Genomic DNA, 23,341 nt, shown 5'->3' on the forward strand with positions numbered 1-23,341 from the left:
CTTAATGGCAAATATCGTAACTCCTGTTATAGTGTTGGATATTTTACTTTTGTATACGTGTATTTTGTAAAATGCTGGATCACCTTGTACTCTAAGGGCCTAATTCAGATCTGATCGCAGCAGGAAATTTGTTCTCTAATGGGCAAAACCATGTGCACTGCAGGGGGGGGGGGGGGGGGGGGCAGATGTAACATGTGCAGAGAGAGTTAGATTTGGGTGGGGTGTGTTCAAACTGAAATCTAAGTTGCAGTGTAAAAATAAAGCAGGCAGTATTTACCCTGCACAGAAACAAAATAACCCACCCAAATCTAACTCTCTCTGCACATGTTACATCTGCCTCCCCCCCCCCCCCCCCTGCAGTGAACATGGTTTTGCTCAATTGCTAACAAACTTGGTGCTGCGATCAACTCTGAATTACCCCCTAAGTCCAGTGGTCCTGCAGATATTGCCTCCGGCGGTCCTGCAGACAGATATTGTCGCCGCGGCTCTTGCTTTTTATTCTGGCATTTTGCAGCAAAGTAACCAGGCCCTTTGTGCTTGATATTGCAGAGAAATCAGGAACCGTCTGATCCAGATAATGCTGCTGAAGTCTCTGCTCCAGGTAACGCGTTTCACACTTTCCCGCATAGATTATATTCTTCTGTTGTAAAGCTGTTGGTTGGAACACTGTCATCTGTAAAGGATGGGAAAAGAATTATGCCAATCTGTATATTCTTATACCTGAACCATAAATAACTCGGTTTAGTTGCTATTTAGTCATTTTACTGTTATGGGGTTTATAGAATTAGCTGTGCCGGGTTATTTGTGCGATGTGAAAGGGGTATTAATTTGGAAGCAAATACAGAATCCAGCTGCGTACTCTGCGCCCTTACATCAGATAGAAGAGTTGGATAATGCTGGAGACTATGGTGGTCATTTCGAGTTGTTCGCTCGCTTGCTGCTTTTAGCAGCATTGCACACGCTAGGCCGCCGCCCTCTGGGAGTGTATCTTAGCATAGCAGATTAGCGAACGAAAGATTAGCAGAATTGCTACTAAATAATTCCCTGCAGTTTCTGAGTAGCTCCAGACCTACTCCTAGATTGCGATCACCTCGGTCCGTTTAGTTCCTGGTTTGACGTCACAAACACGCCCTGCGTTCGGCCAGCCACTCCCCCGTTTCTCCAGACACTCCTGCGTTTCAGCCTGACACGCCTGCGTTTTTTAGCACACTCCCGGAAAACGCTCAGTTACCACCCAGAAACGCCCCTTTCCTGTCAGTCACTCACCGATCAGCAGTGCGACTGAAAAGCGCCGCACGAACAACAGCAAAACTGCTAAGTTTTTAGTTAAATAACTAAGCGCATGCGCTCTGCGTACCATGCGCATTTAACAAAAACTCGGAATGACCCCCTATGGGGGAACTTTACCAAATCTTGGAGAGAGCTAAAGTACTAACCAATCAGCTTCAAAATGCTGTATTTAAAAAAAAAATCACAGGAGCTTGTTGGTTAGTACTTTATCTCTCCACTTTATCTCTCTACAAGGCTTGGTAAACTTGACCCAAATTACCAGCCAATCAGCTCGTCACTGCCATGTTACAGGCTGTGCTAGAAAATAGAAAATTGTCAGTGAGGAGCTGATTGGCTGGTACTTTATCTCTCTCCACTTGAGGTGGGCTTTAGGTGTGGCAATGTTTGCCTTTAATATTATTTATGGTCTTTGGGGAATGGTTTTTTTTTTATTGTAGTACAAAATTCACTTGTTTTAAATGCAAGCCGCAATGCTATATACAGGCACATTTTTAATAATATTGATTTTAGTGCGTATTTGTGTTTTTTTGTTGGTAGCGTCGGCACGGATTACGGCGGCTCTGTTTTATACACTGATTCTACCATGTATTATGGATGATTGTTCACACTAAACTATTAAATAATCAGAGTGGACTGGTTGCTATGGGTTACTGCACACTGTTAGCAGATAATCCCCCAGCATAGACTATTCTCCATTGTCTAGTGTCTCTTATGTTTGTATACCGTGTATGTGTCATTCATGATAGCACATCGAACATCTGCCTCCATCTGCATAACATCACCTCCTCGTTATTAGTGACCCCCCCTTATATCGCGTTGGTAGGTGTCCCTGGGGTTTCAGTGCACCAATATGCTGACGGCCTTACCCAGCTCCTTCCTTGACCCGCTGCTTTCTCCCATCCTGATGGAAGATGCTGAGATCCGACTCTTTGTCCTGGAGATTCTCGTCTCGTTGATAGATCGCCATGGGAACAGGCACAAGTTCTCACCTATAAGGTATGTCACCGGGCAGGCCATGGTCACACCTAACCACTGGTTCCTTAGGGTGGCCTCTGTCCCTAATGAATCTCAGTAAGGATATGGAGGTGCCCTCTACATCAGGCCTGGCCAACCTGTGGCTCTCCAGATGTTTTGAAACTACACATCCCAGCATGCCTTGCCACAGTTTTAGCATCCCTTAATAGCAAAACTGTGGCAAAGCATGATGGGACTTGTAGTTTTACAACAGCTGGAGAGCCACAGGTTGGCCAGGCCTGCTCTACATCCTTACTGAGATTCCACGTCGTCTACTCTGGACCAGAATGGAATACATAGGAAAGGAGCAGGAGGTGACCCGGCCTGTGCCAGGTCCAATTACTAGTAATTATATTTAGATAGCACTTTTCTCTACAAAATAACCCTAATTATCAGTATAGTATTCTCAGTGATAGGAGTTGTATCACCTTCTTCCATCATACCCAATGCTGGCTCCTTATCAAAGAGGAGGATCGTGTTCAGCCACTACACTACCTCTATGGTCTACTGACCAATCAGATATTAGAAGTAACTAACAAAGAGAGAAATGGTGGTACTCCCCGTAGCAGGAGTGCTTCATCTCGCTGTAATGTATTGTCTTTGGGGCGGAGCACCAATCTCCTGCCCTGATATTCAGACCTGAGCTGCCGCTACATAGAGGGGTACTGTGCGGGGATTGCGCTGTGCATACAGAGTACTGAGAGCCACCATTGTGTTATGTCATCCTAGTACTATTCCTGATATCGCCGTCCTGAGGCTCAAGGTGGACAAGTGTTCTAGGCAGGACACCCTCTTCATGAAAAAGGTACGTGTGGGGAGTTACTGTATTGTACGTATGCTGATTTACAGTATTTTATGTATGGGGAGTTACTGTATTGTACGTATAGGGAGTTACTGTATTGTACGTATGCTGATTTACTGTATTGTACGTATGGGGAGTTACTGTATTGTACTATGGGGAGTTACTGTATTGTACATGTGCTGATTTACTGTATTTTATGTATGGAGAGTTACTGTATTGTATGTATGGGGAGTTACTGTATTGTACGTATGGGGAGTTACTGTCTTGTATGTATGGGGAGACACTGTATTGTACGTATGCTGATTTACAATATTTTATGTAAGGGGAGTTACTGTATTGTACGTATGGGGAGTTACTGTATTGTATGTGGGGAGTTACTGTATTGTATGTATGGGGAGTTACTGTGTTGTACGTATGGGGCGTTACTGTATTGTATGTATGGGGAGTTTCTGTATCGTATGTATGGGGTGTTACTGTATCGTATGTATGGGGCGTTACTGTATCGTATGTATGGGGCGTTACTCTATTGTACGTATGCTGATTTACAATATTGTATGTATGAGGAGTTACTGTATTGTACGTATGAGGAGTTACTGTATCGGATGTATGGGGAGTTACTGTATTGTACATATGCTGATTTACTGTATTGTATGTATGGGGAGTTGCTGTATTGTACGTATGAGGAGTTACTGTATCGTATGTATGGCGGGTTACTGTATTGTACATATGCTGATTTACTGTATTGTATGTATGGGGAGTTGCTGTATTGTACGTATGGGGAGTTACTGTATCGTACGTATGGGGAGATACTGTATTGTACGTATGGGGAGTTACTGTGTTGTATGTATGGGGAGTTGCTGTATTGTACGTATGGGGAGATACTGTATTGTACGTATGGGGAGTTACTGTATTGTATGTATGGGGAGTTACTGTATTGTACGTATGGGGAGATACTGTATTGTACGTATGGGGAGTTACTGTATTGTACGTATGGGGAGTTACTGTATTGTACGTATGGGGCGTTACTGTATTATATGTATGGGGAGTTACTGTATTGTACGTATGGGGAGTTACTGTATTGTACGTATGGGGAGTTACTGTATTGTACGTATGGGGAGTTACTGTATTATACGTATGGGGAGTTACTGTATTGTATGTATGAAGAGTTACTGTATTGTACGTATGGGGAGTTAGTGTATTGTATGTATGGGGAGTTACTGTATTGTACGTATGGGGAGTTACTGTATTGTATTTCTGGGGCGTTACTGTATTGTACATATGGGGAGTTACTGTATTGTACGTATGGGGCATTACTGTATTGTACGTATGGGGAGTTACTGTATTGTATGTATGGGGAGTTACTGTATTGTACGTATGGGGAGTTAGTGTATCGTATGTATGGGGAGTTACTGTATTGTACGTATGGGGAGTTACTGTATTGTATTTCTGGGGCGTTACTGTATTGTACGTATGGGGAGTTACTGTATTGTATGTATGGGGCATTACTGTATTGTACGTATGGGGAGTTACTGTATTGTATGTATGGGGAGTTACTGTATTGTACGTATGGGGAGTTACTGTATTGTATGTATGGGGCGTTACTGTATTGTACGTATGGGGAGTTACTGTATTGTATGTATGGGGCGTTACTGTATTGTACGTATGGGGAGTTACTGTATTGTATGTATGGGGAGTTACTGTATTGTACGTATGGGGAGTTACTGTATTGTATGTACGGGGCGTTACTGTATTATACGTATTTGGAGTTACTGTATTGTATGTATGGGGAGTTACTCTATTGTACGTATGGGGAGTTACTGTATTGTACGTATGGGGAGTTACTGTATTGTACGTATGGGGAGTTACTGTATTGTACGTTTGGGGCGTTACTGTATTGTACGTATGGGGAGTTACTGTATTGTATGTATGGGGAGTTACTGTATTGTACGTATGGGGAGTTAGTGTATTGTATGTATGGGGAGTTACTGTATTGTACGTATGGGGAGTTACTGTATTGTATTTCTGGGGCGTTACTGTATTGTACGTATGGGGAGTTACTGTATTGTATGTATGGGGCATTACTGTATTGTACGTATGGGGAGTTACTGTATTGTATGTATGGGGAGTTACTGTATTGTACGTATGGGGAGTTACTGTATTGTATGTATGGGGCGTTACTGTATTGTACGTATGGGGAGTTACTGTATTGTATGTATGGGGCGTTACTGTATTGTACGTATGGGGAGTTACTGTATTGTACGTATGGGGAGTTACTGTATTGTATGTACGGGGCGTTACTGTATTATACGTATTTGGAGTTACTGTATTGTATGTATGGGGAGTTACTCTATTGTACGTATGGGGAGTTACTCTATTGTACGTATGGGGAGTTACTGTATTGTACGTATGGGGAGTTACTGTATTGTACGTATGGGGAGTTACTGTATTGTACGTTTGGGGCGTTACTGTATTGTACGTATGGGGAGTTACTGTATTGTACGTATGGGGAGCTTCTGTATTGTACGTATGGGGCGTTACTGTATTGTACGTATGGGGCGTTACTGTATTGTACGTATGGGGAGTTACTGTATTGTATGTATGGGGAGTTACTGTATTGTATTTCTGGGGCGTCACTGTATTGTACGTATTTGGAGTCACTGTATTGTATGTATGGGGAGTTACTCTATTGTATGTATGGGGAGTTACTGTATTGTACATATGGTGATTTATTACATTACAGCGCTATTAGCACATAGCTAGATTCATATATAATATACAGGACAGAGCTCTGTGTATAGTGTTAGCACAAACAAGAGCTTTTCCCTTCTCACATTGGGGGTCATTCCGAGTTGATCGCTCGCTAGCAGTTTTTAGCAGCCGTGTAAACGCATAGTCACCGCCCACGGGGGAGTGTATTTTCGCTTTGCAGAAGTGCGAACGCCTGTGCAGCGCATGCGCAGCAATGCCGATTTTTAGCCTGATCGCTGCGCTGCGAACAACGGCAGCTAGCGATCAACTCGGAATGACCCCCATTGTCATTACACTTTTGATTTAAACTCTCAGGGGGAGATGTATCAAACCTTGGAGAGAGATTAAGTGGAGAGAGATAAAGTACCAACCAATCAGCTCCTAACTGCCATGTTTCAGGCTGTGTTTTAAAAAAATGACAGGTAAGAGCTGATTGGCTGATACTTTATCTCTCTTCACTTTATCTCTCTCCAAGGTTTGATACATCTCCCCGTCATTACCTGTACTTGCTGAGCTTTATAACGTTAGTATCAGTTGAAGAACAGTCTTTTAAAATACAAGCAAAACTGTATTACCATGTTCAGCCACCATATAATATAATAATACATTGCCCGAGGTCCATAATATGACACATCTCCCCACTACCCTGATGTAGGCATGACAGTCCTGGATCTAGGGGACTCTCCTGACAGTCGGCACTTTTGTCCTGATTGCTGGGGATTGTAGGGAGGTTTGTCCATATGACCAGTGCAGGCGAGGGGAGGAGATGTTACTGCAGTGGCACAGTCGCTTTTTGGGGGCAGGCTGTCGTGGTCCCCGAATAGCAAAGTTCAAATGCAGGGAGGTATGGTGCCTCGCACAATGGGCTGAGAGGCAGCGGCCCTGCCACAAAGTAACCCTGGAAATTATATTACAACATTGGCAGCGATGCAAACAACAGCTGGTGTGTCTTACACTCGTGTAGCTCCAAGTAGTGCACTACTTCTTCTATCCTGCAGGTGGCGCCTTATTAATATGTGCTGTAGAATAGAGCTGGCCAACATCCCACCATGACAGAAGGGAAAACAGTCACAGCCTATTTACTAACATTGCTTATAGGTACATACCTTGCTCTAAACCATTGCATCCAGTCAGGCGTTGGTTTTCAACATCTGACAGATGAAAGCCAAAATCTAATTGGTTGCTGATATGTATTGCACATTTGAATAGAAATGCAGTCACCTAGTGACCCTCATCGATGCTTGTAGAGAATTAGATTGTAAAAAGCAAATACAATACAGATGTGTGATAATTCTGCATTATGTGAACTTTTATTTATAGACTTTACTGTAACCATTGGACATTTCAGCTGTCTCTAGCTGTACTAAGTCTCACTGTGTATAATAATTATAATAACTGTGTTGCTGTGCGATTCTGTGGCGTCTGTCCCACAATGCTTTGCTGTTGTATTCCCAGCATTCTCAGCAGCTGTATCGTCACATCTACCTGAGCTGCAACGATCCCGGCAACGTCCAGGCTCACTATGAAGCCGTCTACGCCCTGCTGGTGATGATTAGCATCGAGCTGGCCAATGAGGAGGTGGTGGTGGACCTAATCCGTCTGGTACTAGCAGTGCAGGTAACTGTGGTAACCCTACAACAGTGGTGCAAGTTATGGGGACAAATGATCAAATTCTGATTAATTCAGTTCTAGTGGAACAAGGGGGCAGAATAATACAGTGCTATGGCTGTTTCTTGCGGGTTCAGTTAGTGGTGATCTTCCATCAGAACCTCAATAGCTACTATAACATGGGTTATGTGGGCAGGGTACCTCGCCCCTCTGTGCCCGCTCCCCATAGAGATCTGGGAAGGGTACCTCGTCCGTCTGTGCCCGCTCCCCATAGAGATCCGGGCGTACCCACTCCCCGTAGAGACCCGGGCAGGGTACCTCGTCCACCTGTGTGCGCTCCCCATAGAGATCCGGGCAGGGTACCTCGTCCACCTGTGTGCGCTCCCCATAGAGATCTGGGCAGGGTACCTCGCCCGTCTGTGCCCGCTCCCCATAGAGATCTAGGAAGGGTACCTCGTCCGTCTGTGCCCGCTCCCCATAGAGATCCGGGCGTACCCACTCCCCGTAGAGACCCGGGCAATGTACCTCGCCCATCTGTGCGCGCTCCCCATAGAGACCCAGGCATGCCCGCTCCCCATAGAGATCCGGGCAGGGCACCTCGTCCACCTGTGTGCGCTCCTCATAGAGATCCGGGCAGGGTACCTCATCTGCCTGTGTGCTCACTCCCCATAGAGATCCGGGCAGGGTACCTCATCCGCCTGTGCTCGCTCCCCATAGAGATCCGGGCAGGGTACCTCGTCCGTCTGTGCCCGCTCCCCATAGAGATCTGGGAAGGGTACCTCGTCCGTCTGTGCCCGCTCCCCATAGAGATCCGGGCGTACCCACTCCCCGTAGTGACCCGGGCAATGTACCTCGCCCATCTGTGCGCGCTCCCCATAGAGACCCGGGCATGCCCGCTCCCCATAGAGATCCGGGCAGGGTACCTCGTCCACCTGTGTGCGCTCCTCATAGAGATCCGGGCAGGGTACCTCGTCCACCTGTGTGCGCTCCTCATAGAGATCTGGGCAGGGTACCTCGTCCGCCTGTGCTCGCTCCCCATAGAGATCCGGGCAGGGTACCTCGTCCACCTGTGTGCGCTCCTCATAGAGATCTGGGCAGGGTACCTCGTCCGCCTGTGTGCCTGCTCCCCATAGAGATCTGGGAAGGGTACCTCGTCCGCCTGTGCTCGCTCCCCATAGAGATCCGGGCGTACCCACTCCCCGTAGAGACCCGGGCAATGTACCTCGCCCATCTGTGCGCGCTCCCCATAGAGACCTGGGCATGCCCGCTCCCCATAGAGATCCGGGCAGGGTACCTCGTCCACCTGTGTGCTCACTCCCCATAGAGATCCGGGCAGGGTACCTCGTCCGCCTGTGCTCGCTCCCCATAGAGATCCGGGCGGGGTACCTCGTCCGCCTGTGTGCTCGCTCCTCATAGAGATCCGGGCAGGGTACCTCATCCGCCTGTGTGCTCACTCCCCATAGAGATCCGGGCAGGGTACCTCGTCCGCCTGTGCTCACTCCCCATAGAGATCCGGGCAGGGTACCTCGTCCACCTGTGTGCGCTCCTCATAGAGATCTGGGCAGGGTACCTCGTCCGCCTGTGTGCCTGCTCCCCATAGAGATCTGGGCAGGGTACCTCGTCCACCTGTGTGCGCTCCTCATAGAGATCTGGGCAGGGTACCTCGTCCGCCTGTGTGCCTGCTCCCCATAGAGATCTGGGCAGGGTACCTCGTCCACCTGTGTGCGCTCCTCATAGAGATCTGGGCAGGGTACCTCGTCCGCCTGTGTGCCTGCTCCCCATAGAGATCTGGGCAGGGTACCTCGTCCGCCTGTGCTCGCTCCCCATAGAGATCCGGGCAGGGTACCTCATCCGCCTGTGCTCGCTCCCCATAGAGATCCGGGCAGGGTACCTCGTCCGCCTGTGCTCGCTCCCCATAGAGGGCCGGGCCGGGCAGGGTACCTCGTCCACCTGTGTGCGCTCCTCATAGAGATCCAGGCAGGGTACCTCGTCCGCCTGTGCTCGCTCCCCATAGAGATCCGGGCAGGGTACCTCGTCCACCTGTGTGCGCTCCTCATAGAGATCTGGGCAGGGTACCTCGTCCGCCTGTGCTCGCTCCCCATAGAGATCTGGGCAGGGCACCTCGTCCATCTGTGCTTGCTCCCCATAGAGGTCCGGGCAGGGTACCTCATCCGCCTGTTCTCACTCCCCATAGAGATCCGGGCAGGGTACCTCGTCCGCCTGTGTGCTTGCTCCCCATAGAGATCTGGGCAGGGTACCTCGTCCGCCTGTGTGCTCACTCCCCATGGAGATCCGGGCAGGGTACCTCATCCGCCTGTGCTCACTCCCCATAGAGATCTGGGCAGGGTACCTCATCCGCCTGTGCTCACTCCCCATAGAGATCCGGGCAGGGTACCTCGTCCGCCTGTGCTCGCTCCCCATAGAGGGCCGGGCAGGGTACCTCGTCCGCCTGTGTGCCTGCTCCCCATAGAGATCTGGGCAGGGCACCTCGTCCATCTGTGCTTGCTCCCCACAGAGATCCGGGCAGAGTACCTCGTCCACCTGTTTGCGCTCCCCATAGAGATCCGGGCAGGGTACCTCGGCCATCTGTGCTTGCTCCCCATAGAGATCTGGGCAGGGTACCTCGTCCACCTGTTTGCGCTCCCCATAGAGATCCGGGCAGGGTACCTCGGCCATCTGTGCTTGCTCCCCATAGAGGTCCGGGCAGGGTACCTCGTCCACTTGTGTGCGCTCCTCATAGAGATCTGGGCAGGGTACCTCGTCCACCTGTGTGCGCTCCTCATAGAGATCCGGGCAGGGTACCTCGTCCACCTGTGTGCGCTCCCCATAGAGATCCGGGCAGGGTACCTCGGCCATCTGTGCTTGCTCCCCATAGAGGTCCGGGCAGGGTACCTCGTCCACCTGTTTGCGCTCCCCATAGAGATCCGGGCAGGGTACCTCGTCCTCCTGTGCTCGCTCCCCATAGAGATGCAAGCTAATAGCAGCAAGGCCCCCTCTCCACTAAATACCTGCAAGTGCACAGCGCCAGGTTCCGGCGGAGCATAGTTGCATCTGTCCCTAAGTCTAGTTCAGCGGAACCTTTGTGTATAGGGTCATGGGATATGTACTGAGTCTGGCCTATCCAGTTACTCTGAGCTAGCACATTAATGCACACACAGGGATCCGCAGATAAGTGCACAAAACACCAACAGGCGCCAGTAGAAAATTATTTTTGGATGAACTGCTTTTTCATAAAATCATTACTACAGCTTGTGATCATTCCCAGCCGTCTGGTAGTGGTGTTTATCTGCAATGCTTTCTCCAATCAATATTATGACTTTTTTGTTATCTTGGCACTTTGGCACAGCTTATAGTCGGGCATTTGTGAAATGTACGCTAATTTTTCCAGCCTCCTGCTTAGTACATATAGCCCTGATTGTGTTTCACAGATGCATTTATTTCCAGGACCTGTCTCTGAGTAACGAGGACAATCTGCCCGCGTACAGTCGGTGTGCCCTACACGCGCTCTGCGCCGCCTACCTGAACCTGATCAGCCAGCTCACCACGGTGCCTGCCTTCTGCCAACACATCCACGAGGTCAGTTCTTCCACTGTCTATAGATTAAGCGCTACGGTGCGACCTGTCTGAGGACTCTTATACAGTATGTGACCCGTTTACACAGGATTATATAACTTCTAGCCTCCCTCTTTTAAAGTGTACCCACTGTGGAAATAGCCATGTTGTGGGCTGAATATTCAGAATACGCCCCAGTGGTGTCATGGTTCCGTGGCTTGTTTTAGATGTTGTGTACCTTTAATTAAAGCCATTGAAGCATTCTATCAGGCTGGTATCACACGAGCAGTTTTGGGCACTGCAGCAGTTGGCATACAGTGCAATTCTTCTGGAGAGACAGTGGAACATGCGGGAGAGATATCAAAGCTTGGAGAGAGAGATAAAGTACCAGCTAATCAGCTCCTATCATGTTATAGGCATATGTTCGGGAGGGGTTAATTACATGGATTTAAGGACCCCTGTCTGTCCTGGAGCCGGAATTTTCTCCTACTAATCCAGCGTGACAAATATGCGAATACGTGTGAGCTGTGTGTGACTCTGCGCTCTGTCTCTCCCATGCTAGGTGATAGAGATGAGGAAGAAAGAGGCTTCGTATTTACTCCCGGAGGACGTCTTCCAGGAGAAGCCCAGGTGAGAAGGCCTAATGGTTACTGTACTTTAACCTCTACCGTGTAAAGACTTCCCTCGGTGTGAAATCAGTCAGTGGTTGCGGATTGCCTTTACTTCCCCCTTCCTCCATGAGCTGTCCCCTCGGAGACAACTACAGTCTGCCTGTCACCTCACACAGTGGAGTCGGCCATATTGGGGTCACAACCAACATTCAGCCGTCCGTCCATTCATTCGTTCAGTCCTCATTAATAATTGTTCCGCCTCCTTTGTGTAGCGACAAGGGCTTCAGATTATTATTTCATTCTGCATTTTTATTGTTTACATCGGCCCTTTGTTTTACTGTACCGTGAGCTCACATTCAGAGGTCAGAACAATAGCCCGTGTACCGGGAGAGAACATACATGTCAGTGATGGACAATGGTGGCTTTAGGAACCCGATAAACAATGACTCATCTCCCATCCACTTCTCATACTCCACCACACTAATGTCTGAATGCACTTAGGCTCCTTCCCACTCGCGCTCTTTGTCTGCCGTTGCGCCACTTAGGTTTTCAAATCTCAAGAGCAGAGATGGCTCCGTCCTCCTCCTCCTCTTCCCTCCTTCCTCCTCCTCCTCTTCTAATGGATCGTTCCCTGTGTTGTATCATTATTCTTGCGCATCGCTTAAGACTCTGTGCGATGCTGCGTTCCCCATATAAAATCAATACTGAGTACTGCAATGTAGGACACGGTCTCCGTTGCAAAGTCTCAGTAGCCGGGGGCTCTGGTCGGTCTGTCTGTCTCCCACTAAGAACTACAGGTCTGAGTCAGAGTAAAATACGTAGATGGGGCTTATTCAGGCCCCCAGTCACATTGCACAAAAGTCACCTACGGCAGACGAAAGAGTTCAGAGGGATTGTCTCCTTATGGGCTGCACTCCCCCCAGTCTCACTGCTGCATGGTGTGGAGAGGCGGCACTCAGGCATTCCGCCTAGCCTGATATCTAGGGTATTCCTATCCCCAAAGCAGACAGTGCGGAAACTGCGTCTCACGGCATTACGGAGCCATCAGAACCTTTCCGTGTGTGATAGAAGCCCTCCCGATCCATTGCACGCGTATTCCGGCTCTCTGTTGTGCATTGCAATGTAACCGCTCCTTTCCACTGTCACACAGGTGGTCAAAGAATGTGGATCAGATCGAGACTGAGGTGCTGTTCCTGCAGAGCAAAGTCAGCGAAGTGCTCGGGGGCAGCGGTTATAACTCGGACAGGCTGAGCACGCCGTATGTTCCCCAGCTCACAGGTGGGTAAGAGTGCTGCCTTATGCCATACGTTCTCCAGCTTACATGTGGGTAAGAGTGCTGCCTTGTACCATACGTTCCCCAGCTCACAGGTGGGTAAGAGTGCTGCCTTATGCCATACGTTCCCCAGCTCACAGGTGGGTAAGAGTGCTGCCTTATGCCATACGTTCCCCAGCTCACATGTGGGTAAGAGTGCTGCCTTATGCCATACGTTCCCCAGCTCACAGGTGGGTAAGAGTGCTGCCTTATGCCATATGTTCCCCAGCTCACAGGTGGGTAAGAGTGCTGCCTTATGCCATACGTTCCCCAGCTCACATGTGGGTAAGAGTGCTGCCTTGTACCATACGTTCCCCAGCTCACAGGTGGGTAAGAGTGCTGCCTTATGCCATACGTTCCCCAGCTCACAGGTGGGTAAGAGTGCTGCCTTATGCCATATGTTCCCCAGCTCACAGGTGGGTAAGAGTGCTGCCTTATGCCATACGTTCCCCAGCTCACATGTGGGTAAGAGTGCTGCCTTATGCCATATGTTCCCCAGTTCACAGGTAGGTAAGAGTGCTGCCTTATGCCATACGTTCCCCAGCTCACATGTGGGTAAGAGTGCTGCCTTGTACCATACGTTCCCCAGCTCACAGGTGGGTAAGAGTGCTGCCTTATGCCATATGTTCCCCAGCTCACAGGTGAGTAAGAGTGCTGCCTTATGCCATACGTTCCCCAGCTCACAGGTGGGTAAGAGTGCTGCCTTATGCCATACGTTCCCCAGCTCACAGGTGGGTAAGAGTGCTGCCTTATGCCATACGTTCCCCAGCTCACAGGTGAGTAAGAGTGCTGCTTTACGTTGTACGTTCCCCAGCTGACAGGTGGGTAAGAGCGCTGCTTTACATAGTATGTTCCCCAGCTCACAGGTTGGTAAGAGCGCTGCTTTACATCGTATGTTCCCCAGCTCACAGGTGGGTAAGAGTGCTGCTTTACGTCATATGTTCCCCAGCTCACCGAGTGGTAAGAGCACTGCCTTATGCCGTACGTACCCTAGCTCACAGGTGGGTAAGAGCGCTGCTTTACATCGTATGTTCCCCAGCTCACAGGTGGGTAAGAGCGCTGCTTTACGTTGTATGTTCCTCAGCTCACAGGTGGGTAAGAGCGCTGCTTTACATTGTATGTTCCCCAGCTCACAGCGGGTAAGAGTGCTGCCTTATGCCGTACGTTCCCTAGCTCACAGGTGGGTAAGAGCGCTGCTTTACATCGTATGTTCCCCAGCTCACAGGTGGGTAAGAGCGCTGCTTTACGTTGTATGTTCCTCAGCTCACAGGTGGGTAAGAGCGCTGCTTTACATTGTATGTTCCCCAGCTCACAGGTGGGTAAGAGTGCTGCTTTACGTCATATGTTCCCCAGCTCACCGAGTGGTAAGAGCACTGCCTTATGCCGTACGTTCCCTAGCTCACAGGTGGGTAAGAGCGCTGCTTTACATCGTATGTTCCACAACTCACAGGTGGGTAAGAGCGCTGCCTTATGCCATACGTTCCCCAGCTCACAGGTGGGTAAGAGCGCTGCTTTACGTTGTATGTTCCCCAGCTCACCGGTGGGTAAGAGCGCTGCCTTATGCCATATGTTCCCCAGCTCACAGGTGGGTAAGAGCGCTGCTTTACGTTGTTTGTTCCCAAGCTCACAGGTGGGTAAGAGCGCTGCCTTATGTGGAAGGAAGCTGCAAAGCTCTATCTCAGTGGTTCCCAAACTCGGTCCTCAGGACTCCCAGTAGTTCACCTAATCCAGGCCTCCTCACAGAATCACAAATTAAATAATTTGCTCCACCTGTGGATCTTTTAAAATGTGTCAGGGAGTAATGAATACACCTGTGCCCCAGCTAGGTGATCTGGAAAACATGAATTGTTGGGGGTCCTTGAGGACATTGGGGTAGATGTATTAAGCCTGGAGAAGCAGAAAGCAGTGGAAGGTGATCATGCAGCAGCCAATCAGCTCCTAACTGTCACTGTTTTCTCACTTCTCCAGGCTTAATACATCTGCCACCAAGTTTGGGAACCACTGTGGTCTTCCTAATGCAATGTAGTGCCCAGTGGCGACTGCAGGGGGAGCCGGCCAGCACCTATACACATACATATCATGTTGTATATAACGTATGTGCTGGCTTCCTTATGCGGGGATCAGCAGCCGCCGCAGCACGCAGGGACAGCAGCCGCCACTGGTAGTTAGTGGAAGTTGTAGGATAATGCAAAGCAGTTAAAGTTGTCGGATGGCCTGTACAAGACAATAAATGATGTGTCTGAAAGCAAAAAACATAAACCCTTTAACTTCTGAGCAGTTCCGGTGCTTTATGTGTACACGTGATCCCGTCACAGGTTTGTAGGAAGGAACGTCTTGTCAACTTTATCTTTATCTCACGCTTCTCCTTATTCCCCAGTAATCACTTGCAGGAAAAGGCAGACCGGAAGGGCTGAATACACCTATTCTGTTTACTCTCAGGCCTCTTCCCTTTGTGCTAGAAGCTTTGTTTGCATAGAACGGAGCATCAAGGACACCAGTTACAAGTGTTCCATTGTCTTGCAGATGAAGACCGCTTGTCTAAGAGGAAGAGCATCGGTGAGACAATCTCTCTGCAGGTGGAGGTGGAGTCCAGGAACAGTCCTGAGAAGGAGGAGGTGATGTGTCTGCGCGCAGCCATTGACGTAACGCATTGTAATCCCAGATCCAGAGAAGCTGGTCTGAAGTGCTGTTCTAGGGGACATACTGAATAGAGGACCGGAGAGAGCGTCAGGCCGCATAGAAAGAAAAGGAAACGTGAATGAAATCAGAGATGTTCCATAGAGACTTAGAAATGAGCAATTGAAAGACGTTTAAAAGATACAGGGTGGGAGGTGTACTTAGCTGTGGAGAGAGATAAAGTACCAGCCAATCAGCTCCTGTTGTTTTTTTTATAAACAGCCTGTAACATGGCACACTGACAGTTGAGGGGTCGCAGAACAAAAGCACACTGACAGTTGAGGGGTCGCAGAACAAAAGCACACTGACAGTTGAGGGGTCGCAGAACAAAAGCACACTGACAGTTGGGACGTCCCAGGACAAAAGCACACTGACAGTTGGGGGTCCCAAAACAAAAGCACACTGACAGTTGGGGGCCACAGAACAAAAGCACACTGACAGTTGGGGGTCCCAAAACAAAAGCACACTGACAGTTGGGGGCCACAGTACAAAAGCACACTGACAGTTGAGGGGTCGCAGAACAAAAGCACACTGACAGTTGGGGGCCACAGAACAAAAGCACACTGACAGTTGAGGGGTCGCAGAACAAAAGCACACTGACAGTTGGGGGCCACAGAACAAAAGCACACTGACAGTTGAGGGGTCGCAGAACAAAAGCACACTGACAGTTGAGGGGTCGCAGAACAAAAGCACACTGACAGTTGAGGGGTCGCAGAACAAAAGCACACTAACAGTTGGGGGCCACAGTACAAAAGCACACTGACAGTTGAGGGGTCGCAGAACAAAAGCACACTGACAGTTGGGGGCCACAGAACAAAAGCACACTGACAGTTGGGGGCCACAGAACAAAAGCACACTGACAGTTGGGGGCCACAGAACAAAAGCACACTGACAGTTGGGGGCCACAGAACAAAAGCACACTGACAGTTGGTGGGTCCCAGAACAAAAGCACACTGACAGTTTGGGAGGTCCCAGGATAAAAGCACACTGACATTTGGGGGTCGCAGAACAAAAGCACACTGACAGTTGGGGGGTGGCAGAACAAAAGCACACTGACAGTTGGGGGTCGCAGAACAAAAGCACACTGACAGTTGGGAGGTACCAGAACAAAAGTACACTGACAGTTGGGAGGTGCCAGAACAAAAGTACACTGACAGTTGGGGGTCGCAGAACAAAAGCACACTGACAGTTGGGGGTACCAGAATAAAAGCACACTGACAGTTGTGGGTCCCAGAACAAAAGCACACTGACAGTTGTGGGTCCCAGAACAAAAGCACACTGACAGTTGTGGGTCCCAGAACAAAAGCACACTGACAGTTGGGAGGTGCCAGAACAAAAGCACACTGACAGTTGGGGGTCGCAGAACAAAAGCACACTGACAGTTGGGAGGTGCCAGAACAAAAGTACACTGACAGTTGGGAGGTCACAGGACAAAAGCACACTGACAGTTGTGGGTCCCAGAACAAAAGCACACTGACAGTTGTGGGTCCCAGAACAAAAGCACACTGACAGTTGGGGGTCCCAGAACAAAAGCACACTGACAGTTGGGGGTCCCAGAACAAAAGCACACTGACAGTTGGGAGGTGCCAGAACAAAAGTACACTGACAGTTGGGGGTCGCAGAACAAAAGCACACTGACAGTTGGGGGTACCAGAATAAAAGCACACTGACAGTTGTGGGTCCCAGAACAAAAGCACACTGACAGTTGTGGGTCCCAGAACAAAAGCACACTGACAGTTGGGGGTCCCAGAACAAAAGCACACTGACAGTTGGGGGTCCCAGAACAAAAGCACACTGACAGTTGGGAGGTGCCAGAACAAAAGTACACTGACAGTTGGGGGTCGCAGAACAAAAGCACACTGACAGTTGGGGGTACCAGAATAAAAGCACACTGACAGTTGGGACGTACCAGAACAAAAGCACACTGACAGTTGGGACGTCCTAGAACAAAAGCACACTGACAGCTGGGAGGTGCCAGAACAAAAGCACACTGACAGTTGGGGGTCGCAGAACAAAAGCACACTGACAGTTGGGGGTCCCAGAACAAAAGCACACTGACAGTTGTGGGTCCCAGAACAAAAGCACACTGACAGCTGGGAGGTGCCAGAACAAAAGTACACTGACAGTTGGGAGGTCACAGGACAAAAGCACACTGACAGTTGTGGGTCCCAGAACAAAAGCACACTGACAGTTGTGGGTCCCAGAACAAAAGCACACTGACAGTTGTGGGTCCCAGAACAAAAGCACACTGACAGTTGTGGGTCCCAGAACAAAAGCACACTGACAGTTGGGAGGTGCCAGAACAAAAGCACACTGACAGTTGGGGGTCGCAGAACAAAAGCACACTGACAGTTGGGAGGTGCCAGAACAAAAGTACACTGACAGTTGGGAGGTCACAGGACAAAAGCACACTGACAGTTGTGGGTCCCAGAACAAAAGCACACTGACAGTTGTGGGTCCCAGAACAAAAGCACACTGACAGTTGGGGGTCCCAGAACAAAAGCACACTGACAGTTGGGGGTCCCAGAACAAAAGCACACTGACAGTTGGGAGGTGCCAGAACAAAAGTACACTGACAGTTGGGGGTCGCAGAACAAAAGCACACTGACAGTTGGGGGTACCAGAATAAAAGCACACTGACAGTTGTGGGTCCCAGAACAAAAGCACACTGACAGTTGGGACGTCCTAGAACAAAAGCACACTGACAGCTGGGAGGTGCCAGAACAAAAGCACACTGACAGTTGGGGGTCGCAGAACAAAAGCACACTGACAGTTGGGGGTCCCAGAACAAAAGCACACTGACAGCTGGGAGGTGCCAGAACAAAAGTACACTGACAGTTGGGAGGTCACAGGACAAAAGCACACTGACAGTTGTGGGTCCCAGAACAAAAGCACACTGACAGTTGTGGGTCCCAGAACAAAAGCACACTGACAGTTGGGGGTCCCAGAACAAAAGCACACTGACAGTTGGGGGTCCCAGAACAAAAGCACACTGACAGTTGGGAGGTGCCAGAACAAAAGTACACTGACAGTTGGGGGTCGCAGAACAAAAGCACACTGACAGTTGGGGGTACCAGAATAAAAGCACACTGACAGTTGTGGGTCCCAGAACAAAAGCACACTGACAGTTGTGGGTCCCAGAACAAAAGCACACTGACAGTTGGGGGTCCCAGAACAAAAGCACACTGACAGTTGGGGGTCCCAGAACAAAAGCACACTGACAGTTGGGAGGTGCCAGAACAAAAGTACACTGACAGTTGGGGGTCGCAGAACAAAAGCACACTGACAGTTGGGGGTACCAGAATAAAAGCACACTGACAGTTGGGACGTACCAGAACAAAAGCACACTGACAGTTGGGACGTCCTAGAACAAAAGCACACTGACAGCTGGGAGGTGCCAGAACAAAAGCACACTGACAGTTGGGGGTCGCAGAACAAAAGCACACTGACAGTTGGGGGTCCCAGAACAAAAGCACACTGACAGTTGGGAGGTGCCAGAACAAAAGTACACTGACAGTTGGGGGTCGCAGAACAAAAGCACACTGACAGTTGGGGGTACCAGAATAAAAGCACACTGACAGTTGTGGGTACCAGAACAAAAGCACACTGACAGTTGGGACGTCCTAGAACAAAAGCACACTGACAGCTGGGGGGTGCCAGAACAAAAGCACACTGACAGTTGGGGGTCGCAGAACAAAAGCACACTGACAGTTGGGGGTCGCAGAACAAAAGCACACTGACAGTTGGGAGGTCCCAGAACAAAAGCACACTGACAGTTGGGAGGTGCCAGAACAAAAGCACACTGACAGTTGGGACGTCACAGGACAAAAGCACACTGACAGTTGGGAGGTCCCAGAACAAAAGCACACTGACAGTTGTGGGTCCCAGAACAAAAGCACACTGACAGTTGGGGGTCCCAGAACAAAAGCACACTGACAGTTGGGAGGTGCCAGAACAAAAGTACACTGACAGTTGGGGGTCGCAGAACAAAAGCACACTGACAGTTGGGGGTACCATAATAAAAGCACACTGACAGTTGTGGGTACCAGAACAAAAGCACACTGACAGTTGTGGGTACCAGAATAAAAGCACACTGACAGTTGTGGGTACCAGAACAAAAGCACACTGACAGTTGGGGGTACCAGAACAAAAGCACACTGACAGTTGGGACGTCCTAGAACAAAAGCACACTGACAGCTGGGAGGTGCCAGAACAAAAGCACACTGACAGTTGGGGGTCGCAGAACAAAAGCACACTGACAGTTGGGAGGTCCCAGAACAAAAGCACACTGACAGTTGGGGGTCGCAGAACAAAAGCACACTGACAGTTGGGAGGTGCCAGAACAAAAGCACACTGACAGCTGGGAGGTGCCAGAACAAAAGCACACTGACATTTGGGGACCACAGAACAAAAGCACACTGACAGTTGGGACGTCCTAGAACAAAAGCACACTGACAGTTGGGGGTCGCAGAACAAAAGCACACTGACAGTTGGGAGGTCCCAGAACAAAAGCACACTGACAGTTGGGAGGTGCCAGAACAAAAGCACACTGACAGTTGGGGGTCGCAGAACAAAAGCACACTGACAGTTGGGACGTCCCAGGACAAAAGCACACTGACAGTTGGGGGTCCCAAAACAAAAGCAACTGACAGTTGGGGGTCCCAGTACAAAAGCACACTGACAGTTGGGGGTCGCAGAACAAAAGCACACTGACAGTTGGGGGTCGCAGAACAAAAGCACACTGACAGTTGGGAGGTCCCAGAACAAAAGCACACTGACAGCTGGGAGGTCCCAGAACAAAAGCACACTGACAGTTTGGGAGGTCCCGGGACAAAAGCACACTGACAGTTGGGGGTCCCAGTACAAAAGCACACTGACAGTTGGGGATCCCAGTACAAAAGCACACTGACAGTTGGGGATCCCAGTACAAAAGCACACTGACAGTTGGGGGTCGCAGAACAAAAGCACACTGACAGTTGGGGGTCGCAGAACAAAAGCACACTGACAGTTGGGGGGTCACAGAACAAAAGCACACTGACAGTTGGGAGATGCCAGAACAAAGGCACACTGACAGTTGGGAGGTCCCAGAACAAAAGCACACTGACAGTTGGGGGTCCCAGAACAAAAGCACACTGACAGTTGGGGGTCGCAGAACAAAAGCACACTGACAGTTGGGACGTCCCAGGACAAAAGCACACTGACAGTTGGGGGTCCCAGTACAAAAGCACACTGACAGTTGGGGGTCGCAGAACAAAAGCACACTGACAGTTGGGGGGTCACAGAACAAAAGCACACTGACAGTTGGGAGATGCCAGAACAAAGGCACACTGACAGTTGGGACGTCCCAGGACAAAAGCACACTGACAGTTGGGGGTCCCAAAACAAAAGCAACTGACAGTTGGGGGTCCCAGTACAAAAGCACACTGACAGTTGGGGGTCGCAGAACAAAAGCACACTGACAGTTGGGGGTCGCAGAACAAAAGCACACTGACAGTTGGGAGGTCCCAGAACAAAAGCACACTGACAGCTGGGAGGTCCCAGAACAAAAGCACACTGACAGTTTGGGAGGTCCCAGGACAAAAGCACACTGACAGTTGGGGGTCCCAGTACAAAAGCACACTGACAGTTGGGGATCCCAGTACAAAAGCACACTGACAGTTGGGGATCCCAGTACAAAAGCACACTGACAGTTGGGGGTCGCAGAACAAAAGCACACTGACAGTTGGGGGTCGCAGAACAAAAGCACACTGACAGTTGGGGGGTCACAGAACAAAAGCACACTGACAGTTGGGAGATGCCAGAACAAAGGCACACTGACAGTTGGGAGGTCCCAGAACAAAAGCACACTGACAGTTGGGGGTCCCAGAACAAAAGCACACTGACAGTTGGGGGTCGCAGAACAAAAGCACACTGACAGTTGGGGGTCGCAGAACAAAAGCACACTGACAGTTGGGACATCCTAGAACAAAAGCATACTGACAGTTGGGAAGTCCCAGAACAAAAGCACACTGACAGTTGGGAGGTCCCAGAACAAAAGCACACTGACAGTTGGGAAGTCCCAGAACAAAAGCACACTGACAGTTGGGAGGTGCCAGAACAAAAGCACACTGACAGTTGGGAAGTCCCAGAACAAAAGTACACTGACAGTTGGGGGTCGCAGAACAAAAGCACACTGACAGTTGGGAGGTCCCAGAACAAAAGCACACTGACAGTTGGAAAGTCCCAGGATAAAAGCACACTGACAGTTGGGATGTCCCAGGATAAAAGCACACTGACAGTTGTGGGTCCCAGAACAAAAGCACACTGACAGTTGGGGGTCCCAGAACAAAAGCACACTGACAGTTGGAGGTCCCAGAACAAAAGCACACTGACAGTTGGGAGGTGCCAGAACAAAAGTACACTGACAGTTGGGGGTCGCAGAACAAAAGCACACTGACAGTTGGGGGTACCAGAATAAAAGCACACAGACAGTTGTGGGTACCAGAACAAAAGCACACTGACAGTTGGGACGTCCTAGAACAAAAGCACACTGACAGCTGGGAGGTGCCAGAACAAAAGCACACTGACAGTTGGGGGTCGCAGAACAAAAGCACACTGACAGTTGGGAGGTCCCAGAACAAAAGCACACTGACAGTTGGGAGGTGCCAGAACAAAAGCACACTGACAGTTGGGACGTCACAGGACAAAAGCACACTGACAGTTGTGGGTCCCAGAACAAAAGCACACTGACAGTTGTGGGTCCCAGAACAAAAGCACACTGACAGTTGGGGGTCCCAGAACAAAAGCACACTGACAGTTGGGGGTCCCAGAACAAAAGCACACTGACAGTTGGGAGGTGCCAGAACAAAAGTACACTGACAGTTGGGGGTCGCAGAACAAAAGCACACTGACAGTTGGGAGGTGCCAGAACAAAAGTACACTGACAGTTGGGAGGTCACAGGACAAAAGCACACTGACAGTTGTGGGTCCCAGAACAAAAGCACACTGACAGTTGTGGGTCCCAGAACAAAAGCACACTGACAGTTGGGGGTCCCAGAACAAAAGCACACTGACAGTTGGGGGTCCCAGAACAAAAGCACACTGACAGTTGGGAGGTGCCAGAACAAAAGTACACTGACAGTTGGGGGTCGCAGAACAAAAGCACACTGACAGTTGGGGGTACCAGAATAAAAGCACACTGACAGTTGTGGGTCCCAGAACAAAAGCACACTGACAGTTGGGACGTCCTAGAACAAAAGCACACTGACAGCTGGGAGGTGCCAGAACAAAAGCACACTGACAGTTGGGGGTCGCAGAACAAAAGCACACTGACAGTTGGGGGTCGCAGAACAAAAGCACACTGACAGTTGGGAGGTCCCAGAACAAAAGCACACTGACAGTTGGGAGGTGCCAGAACAAAAGCACACTGACAGTTGGGACGTCACAGGACAAAAGCACACTGACAGTTGGGAGGTCCCAGAACAAAAGCACACTGACAGTTGTGGGTCCCAGAACAAAAGCACACTGACAGTTGGGGGTCCCAGAACAAAAGCACACTGACAGTTGGGAGGTGCCAGAACAAAAGTACACTGACAGTTGGGGGTCGCAGAACAAAAGCACACTGACAGTTGGGGGTACCATAATAAAAGCACACTGACAGTTGTGGGTACCAGAACAAAAGCACACTGACAGTTGGGGGTACCAGAATAAAAGCACACTGACAGTTGTGGGTACCAGAATAAAAGCACA

The 23,341-nt window shown here is 49.8% G+C and overlaps 1 protein-coding gene across 4 annotated transcripts in view; it reads left to right on the plus strand.

Annotated features, from left to right (window-relative positions):
- Positions 1–23,341, plus strand: part of EFR3B (EFR3 homolog B) — a 305,942-nt gene that overhangs the window by 260,903 nt on the left and 21,698 nt on the right. For all 4 annotated transcript variants that reach the window (XM_063915063.1, XM_063915062.1, XM_063915065.1 and 1 more), the window contains 8 exons: positions 550–601; positions 2,114–2,286; positions 3,034–3,109; positions 7,310–7,471; positions 10,907–11,038; positions 11,577–11,644; positions 12,776–12,903; positions 15,461–15,552. In XM_063915063.1, coding sequence (XP_063771133.1) covers positions 550–601; positions 2,114–2,286; positions 3,034–3,109; positions 7,310–7,471; positions 10,907–11,038; positions 11,577–11,644; positions 12,776–12,903; positions 15,461–15,552 — 883 coding nt within the window. The remainder of the gene's footprint in view (positions 1–549; positions 602–2,113; positions 2,287–3,033; positions 3,110–7,309; positions 7,472–10,906; positions 11,039–11,576; positions 11,645–12,775; positions 12,904–15,460; positions 15,553–23,341) is intronic.

This window comes from Pseudophryne corroboree, chromosome 4 (assembly GCF_028390025.1).
Source record: "Pseudophryne corroboree isolate aPseCor3 chromosome 4, aPseCor3.hap2, whole genome shotgun sequence".
Classification (NCBI taxonomy): Eukaryota; Metazoa; Chordata; class Amphibia; order Anura; family Myobatrachidae; genus Pseudophryne; species Pseudophryne corroboree.